The following is a 7,996-nucleotide window of genomic DNA, read 5'->3' on the forward strand; positions in this document are numbered from 1 at the left end:
TGCAGAACAGGTGGTTTTGAAGCGCTATTGTGTTCGGAAACAACCGAAGATACACGAAAGGTAAAGCCGAAGGTTACTACCTGTTGGAAACATAGTATCCAAATAACAAATGGCCCCACCCAGGTTAGGAACATGCGTGGGTGTAACACATTGTAGAAATACGTCGCATTTTTGAAGGTTTTGTCATTTATCGAAAGTGTTCGTATGTGTGGCAGGTTAAAATGTTCCAAATCTGCCCTGTCAATTTAGAAAATATAAGAAAATATTCATTTCCCCGAACCAACGCAGTTACAGGTTGACCTGAAAGAAAAGTCATGGCTGACGTAAAGAAATGTGGCAATTAGGTCCATACCACCACTTCAGTACGTGGCCTGAGAAGACGTCTCCTTTCATGCATATTTACATGACAAAATACTGACCTCCTTGGGTAAACACTCTAAGGTCAGACCCTTCTCAATCTTTCTCGTATAACACTAGGTACATTCAAGCATGTCAACCTACGAACAGAAAATAATTTAATTGGATGAACCAAATCCATAACATTGTCATCAAGGGACGGGCATTGTTGTTCTACATGCTGCGAATGATACACATCCGTTTGTCTATGTAGATGAAGTAACGTGTGTAAGTGCAATACTCAAGGCCAGGGAAAGTTTCTCTGTTGCAGGGGAGTGCTGTGAAAAGTCGATTGCCAGAAATCTGTTCGTTTGTTTGTTTATGTTCACTATTTTAGTTTTGTGGATGTGATTTTATGAGAAATCAGGTAAGTTCGTTTACCTGTTGTTACAGTACTTGGCAGTTGACGACATCAATGGAGAGTGATCTAGACAGACAGACAGACAGGCAGACAAACAAATTACAACAACGTGTCAAACCACTGATATGTATAACTTTCCCTGAGCCTTGCAACCCATTTCCATTCTCTGTCTGTCTGTCTGTCTGTCTGTCTGTCTGTCTGTCTGTCTGTCTGTCTGTCTGTCTGTCTGTCTGTCTGTCTGTCTGTCTGTCTGTCTGTCTGTCTGTCTCTCTCCCCCCCTCTGTCTCTCTCTCTCTCTCTCTCTCTCTCTCTCTCTCTCTCTCTCTCTCTCTCTCTCTCTCTCTCTCTCTCTCTCTCTCTCTATTTTAAGGACATTCAAAACAACATAATACGCCCATTCAGGTTCAATGCATAAAATGAAGGGCAACTTTTGTGACAATTACGAGCAGTATAGAAGATTCAAATGATTGTTCTCTTAACAATCTTGTGTGTGTGGTCAATTCAAGCAAGTGGAATGTCGATTGAGTTAGACCATGGCACTCCTTTTTGAACAAAGGCGGTAAAATGAATGTTTCGATGCGTCAGTCATTTTATGTTGTGCATAAACAGGTGACATTTACTGTACCCACTAGTCGTAAACAGTCGTACCATACACAGTCATCAAAACACCTTGTTGATGAACCAGTGCGGACTGGTGACCCGTAAAACCGTTCTGCGTTGCATGAGTAATATGAATGTTTCGGCGGTAAAATGAATGTTTCGATGCGTCAGTCATTTTATGTTGTGCATAAACAGGTGACATTTACTGTACCCACTAGTCGTAAACAGTCGTACCATACACAGTCATCAAAACACCTTGTTGATGAACCAGTGCGGACTGGTGACCCGTAAAACCGTTCTGCGTTGCATGAGTAATATGTTTGATTTGGTGGGCTTTGTGTATTTTATATATACTCCGTTGCACAGTAGTTTAGACATTGGAACTGCGATGTTGGCTTATAATCGGAAAGTCATGAAACGAAAGACAAACACTGTAACCCAATCCAAGAGGAGAGTCGTCGACAAGTCAGACACTGCAACGAGTGAACATACGACATATGTACAAACTAGGTGGAATGTGTTTATGAATAAAGTCATCATACTTTCACAAGCATTACTTGTGAAAACAATGGCGATTTGGAACGTTTTGACTCACATTTCTTGCACCGTAGATGTGAGTCGTCTTGATGTAGAACGACCAGGGTATAAAACCCATATTTTTGTTCGAACGCATTCAACCTAGCTTGTGTTTGGCAAAACCCCCCAATATCCAAATTGTGCTCTAAAACGGACTAAACTAACGAAAATCCACATTTTAAAAGAAAGTGGAGGAATGTCTTCAAAAAATTTGAGATTGAATTTACAGTGAACATAATTTCATGAGAAATATTTGAAACATATTCTTGTCGCGATCGTTAGCTGTGTTTAAGTGCTATGGGAAAAAAACTGACGCAATGGTTTATTCTGTAAATTAAACTACATATACATTTCTGAAAAGTTTTGAATCAGTTCTTATTTTCTTGCCCTTCGTTTTATTCAAGTGCAAAACGAAAAATTACCCATGGGTACGCCGTTGTCAGATCTGAAGCGTCGAATGATAACCTCTGACACGACGATATTCATGTACGCAGATTGATCTTGATGTGATTTGTGTTGTGTGTAATGTTTCTACTTTTCAGAAGAGAATTGGAAATGTTAGGACGAAAAGTTCAGAGCAAGACCTCATTTATGATGGTCCTCATCTGTTTACCTTTTATGATGTTCCTCGTCACCATGTCACAGGTAAATAAAAGCTTTCTCATTTTCATTTTGTAGGCTAACCATAAACTTTGCGTTTGCCTTTGAGTGTTGAGAAACACTAATCAATTGCATAAACTTTCCCTGAACGTCTATAAGTTGGTGGGTGGGGTGGGAGTGGGGGTGGGGGTGGTGGTGGTGTATGGTGGGGTGGGGTGGGGGTGGTGGTGGTGGTGGTGGTGTGTAGGGGGTTTATGAGGGTAGGGTGAAGGTACGTAATTCTATATTCACAGTAACACACCTTAAAAATAATGGGCCGATCGATAAGTTAAAAAAAAATAAACAAAAACTAAGTATATGAATGATATTTTGATGATACTTTCATGAGCGTACTTTAACAGTCTGAATGAGGAAACTGATTTGTTTTATTAAATTTCCCGAATTTCACCAATAAACGATAATTTTCGCTCAGATACGCTCTCATTAGGGTTAGCATGACAATCAGCGACGTTGTGACTTTTTAATCCTGCCGTAGAGGGCGTCGAATTTGTACGTTTTCGCCAGATTGAAGAAATATAGGGTTATTTATTTATTTATTTATTTATTTATTATATCTTTATTTTTTTTTTATTTATTTATTTATTTATTTATTTATTTATTTATTTATTTATTTATTTATTATATCTTTATTTATTTATTTATTTATTTATTTATTTATTTATTATTCATTTAACTGATGACCAATGGGATCTAGTTCCGGGACAGTCGGGTCATTCGAAACATAGAATTTAAGTAAGGCTGCCCTGATATGTAATGCTAGTACTAGGAAAACAATATTTTCAGATAATAGATTTTAGAAAGGTAGGCCAGTCATACATAGGCAGATAATGTGGTGCCTAGCGTTCTTTAAAAATTGTCTGCCGAGAAATCTTTAAAATTGTGGCACTTGTCTTTTGCTTGAATAACATTTCCAGTTATGCAGAATATATTAAATAAAACTATTCTCCTTGTTTACTTTGACATTTTCAATAGTTACTACTGGAACATTTTTTGAAATATTTGTAAATAAATATAATGATTTATTACTCGGTTGTTGTTCACCACGACATTTATTAAATCCGGATCCCTTGTTGGTAACCACATCTGTGTAGCAATAAAGATAGTAAGGTGTAATATATTAAATCAAGTATATTTTTTGTGTCCGCATCCAAAAATCAGCCCCCCTCCCATGAATCAAGAAGTCAATTTAACACAATTATGCTACCTATAGATAAAATATACCTCTAATTGACAGATATTCCCTTCCCCAGGCACAATCTACACCTGTTCCTACTTCAGGTTCTACTGGTACATCATGTTCTATTTGGACAGACTGGATGAGTGATGAGAATGGAACAGCTGTCGACCCAGCCGGTTCTGGAGAATTTGAAGTATTTAGCTTATTACGCCAATCATTTGAATTTTGTGAAGACCCTACTCAAATCGAGTGTGCACTTGCTAATGACACAAGTGTTGCTTATAACCAAACTGGTCAAAAAGAACTAGTATGTAGTCTAAGTTCAGGATTTCTTTGCTTTCATGATAAGCAAGGAGGAGCCAAGTGCCAGGATTATGCTATTCGTGTTGCCTGCCCATCGACGTGCCCTTCAACAACAACAATCAGTTTAGATCCTGTATCTACAAATTCAGATGGCATCACCACAGTAATCACCACAAATCCTGTAACTACACCTACCAATCCCCAGGCACAATCTACACCTGCTCCTACTTCAGGTTCTACTGGTACATCATGTTCTATTTGGACAGACTGGATGAGTGACGAGAATGGAACAGCTGTCGACCCAGCCGGTGCTGGAGAATTTGAAGTATTTAGCATATTAAGCCAATCATTTGAATTTTGTGATGACCCTACTCAAATCGAGTGTGCACTTGCTAATGACACAAGTGTTGCTTATAACCAAACTGGTCAAAAAGAACTAGTATGTAGTCTAAGTTCAGGATTTGTTTGCTTTCACGATAAGCAAGAAGGAGCCAAATGCCAGGATTATGCTATTCGTGTTGCCTGCCCATCGACGTGCCCTTCAACAACAACAATCAGTTTAGATCCTGTATCTACAAATTCAGATGGCATCACCACAGTAATCACCACAAATCCTGTAACTACACCTACCAATCCCCAGGCACAATCTACACCTGTTCCTACTTCAGGTTCTACTGGTACATCATGTTCTATTTGGACAGACTGGATGAGTGATGAGAATGGAACAGCTGTCGACCCAGCCGGTTCTGGAGAATTTGAAGTATTTAGCTTATTACGCCAATCATTTGAATTTTGTGAAGACCCTACTCAAATCGAGTGTGCACTTGCTAATGACATAAGTGTTGCTTTTAACCAAACTGGTCAAAAAGAACTAGTATGTAGTCTAAGTTCAGGATTTCTTTGCTTTCATGATAAGCAAGGAGGAGCCAAGTGCCAGGATTATGCTATTCGTGTTGCCTGCCCATCGACGTGCCCTTCAACAACAACAATCAGTTTAGATCCTGTATCTACAAGTTCAGATGGCATCACCACAGTAATCACCACAAATCCTGTAACTACACCTACCAATCCCCAGGCACAATCTACACCTGCTCCTACTTCAGGTTCTACTGGTACATCATGTTCTATTTGGACAGACTGGATGAGTGACGAGAATGGAACAGCTGTCGACCCAGCCGGTGCTGGAGAATTTGAAGTATTTAGCATATTAAGCCAATCATTTGAATTTTGTGATGACCCTACTCAAATCGAGTGTGCACTTGCTAATGACACAAGTGTTGCTTATAACCAAACTGGTCAAAAAGAACTAGTATGTAGTCTAAGTTCAGGATTTGTTTGCTTTCACGATAAGCAAGAAGGAGCCAAATGCCAGGATTATGCTATTCGTGTTGCCTGCCCATCGACGTGCCCTTCAACAACAACAACAACAACAACAACAACAACAACAACAACAACAACAACAACAACAACAACAACAACACCAACAGTCACTCCAGATCCTGTATCAACACAATCAGATATTGCCACCACAGCAATCACTACAGATCCTGTATCTACACAACCAGACATTGCCACCACATCAATCACTACAGATCCTGTATCTACACAGCCAGATAGTGCCACCACAGATACCTTTGCAAGTCCTGTATCTACACAGCCAGATATCCCTACACCGACAGGAGAAACATCTACAATTTCCAACCCTACAACACGATCAACAACTAAGAATACCTGTGCAATCAAGACCTGCCCGCTGGAATATTCAATGAACTTCAAGGTACTCGTGAAGAAAGACACTAAGGACTTCTGTGATCTGGTGAGAAATATTGAATTTTATTTGATGATGTAATGCAAGAGAAAATCCCAATTTATCAAATCGCTTCAATTTTTCACAATATGGTCAAAGAATAGTGCCAAGAACAGAAATCAATGGCGTCATTCCCTGTTATGTCTGTGTACCGTAGCTGGATTTTTAGCTATATGGCAGAATAATGGGAATAATGACGCCATTGATATTAAATATAGACAAGGAAGAAACAGACCGACAACGAATATTGTTCCGTGGTATTAATAGGGGGATTATGAGCTCAGTCATCGTCTCAGCTAAGCTGCACTAGGGTATCTTTTGTTTCAAATATATGCCTAAAGTTACCAAGTAACACATGAGTTGATTTTCGGGAACCATTGGTTTTCTTCCTTTTCTGTGTATTAAATGCGTTCAAGAACATCATCTCCAATCATGCTCGTGTAGTGCATGCGATGAAATGTAGAATTTTATTTTCCATGGTATTTTAGCCTGACTTCATTCTATAATATAAGGCAGCTTTCAGAAACACCTCTGGAAGGGGTTCAAGGAGGGTAGTTGAACTTTCTGGGTATGTGTGTGTGTGTGTGGGGGGGGGGGGAGGGGTTACCTGTAAAGATGTTTGATTGAAAGGGTGCTTTATCAACTGCCCCAGCTCCTCATATTGTATGGCAACACGTGACATTGTAACACGTGACATGTAGTCCATATTTGGGCAATGCCATATATATGACAGTTTTCTTGAGGCCTATGGGTCATCCGCACACCATTTCCCTCTTGGGCACTATTGTAAGTTTGCGAAAGCAGTTTAACCCAAACATACTTTACAAACTATCTTTAATTTGGAACCTAAGCTCGTTACTTTGTTGCATCTTTATCTGACGTCATTAACAATGCTAAATTGAATTCAAATTACTCAAGAGATACTGAATTTGTGAAATACGATTTGTCACTGAGGGCCTCAATGAAAGAAGTGTTTCATATAATTTAGTGCTTTAGTACTATTTAAAACATATTCTTATAATATATATATATATATATATATATATATATATATATATATATATATATATATATATATATATATATATATATATATATATATATATAGTTTTGGTAGTACTGGAACTCTTTCTTGGTTGTAACTCGGAGTTTCACGTATAGTGCGATCATCAGACAACTCTCGAGGTATATATATATATATATATATATATATATATATATATATATATATATATATATATATATATATATATATATATGAAGTCTTTGTTGAGGTATTAATGACTGGGAATACGTACTACAAAATGATTACTATATTTTCATTTTGAAGGCGAAGGATGTTTACTTTGGGACTGATATTGAAGTATGTTGCTGTAATATCACCAAACAAAGGTGAGTCATTAATCTAAAAACGGGCTTACTTTGGTGTTTCACTCATGGAACTCTGAACGACAGTTATATATGTGTCACTTAGGTAAACAATAGGGAGTTTGCAATCCAGACTGAGCATGCTCAGACGCAAAGGACTATGGGATTATCTGTGGTTATCGTAATACCTAATCTGGAGTTACCGATAAAATAAACCTCCCACAATGGTCTGGGTTTTATGTTATCATTCGTGGTTGCAAACAGTGTAACAGTATTGTTTACAATATCAATTCGTTAGTATTTATTATTACATTTCCCATGATGCAGCATTCAACATGGCGGGTTTGTAAATTCCCTATTGAAGCCATTAAAGTTGCCATATGGATGAGGATAATAGCTTTCTACCTGAAAACTCAATGTGAAACAGCATATGTGAAGTCCTTGTTTGTAGCTCAATAAATTGCACAAGGTTAATAGAAGTGTACAATTTTTGTTATTGTACGTACAATAACAAACTTTTAAACACATTTTGTTATCTGTTTGCAATGTATTGCGTTAAAAACAATAACTTGATATATGTTGCTTCACATTCGATTGTTTAAGTAGATAACATTGTTTTATAAATTAAACGTCAAAAATAAGAACACAATCCTCATCCATATCACAACTATATGGAGCGAATTGAACCAAATTCGAGTGTATACCCGCCTTCGGCGGGGGTTTTTGCTATTATATTATATCAAAATAT

At 37.9% G+C, this 7,996-nt stretch overlaps 1 protein-coding gene across 1 annotated transcript in view; it reads left to right on the forward strand.

Moving 5' to 3' along the window:
* Positions 1–530: 530 nt before the first annotated feature.
* Positions 531–7,996, forward strand: part of LOC144451226 (mucin-5AC-like) — a 12,923-nt gene continuing 5,457 nt past the window's right edge. The window contains exons 1-5 of the mRNA XM_078142026.1: positions 531–624; positions 2,476–2,578; positions 3,844–5,386; positions 5,591–5,889; positions 7,211–7,272. Of these exons, the coding sequence (XP_077998152.1) occupies positions 2,489–2,578; positions 3,844–5,386; positions 5,591–5,889; positions 7,211–7,272 (1,994 nt within the window). The 5' untranslated portion in view covers positions 531–624; positions 2,476–2,488. The remainder of the gene's footprint in view (positions 625–2,475; positions 2,579–3,843; positions 5,387–5,590; positions 5,890–7,210; positions 7,273–7,996) is intronic.

This window comes from Glandiceps talaboti, chromosome 21 (genome assembly GCF_964340395.1).
Source record: "Glandiceps talaboti chromosome 21, keGlaTala1.1, whole genome shotgun sequence".
NCBI lineage: Eukaryota > Metazoa > Hemichordata > Enteropneusta > Spengelidae > Glandiceps > Glandiceps talaboti.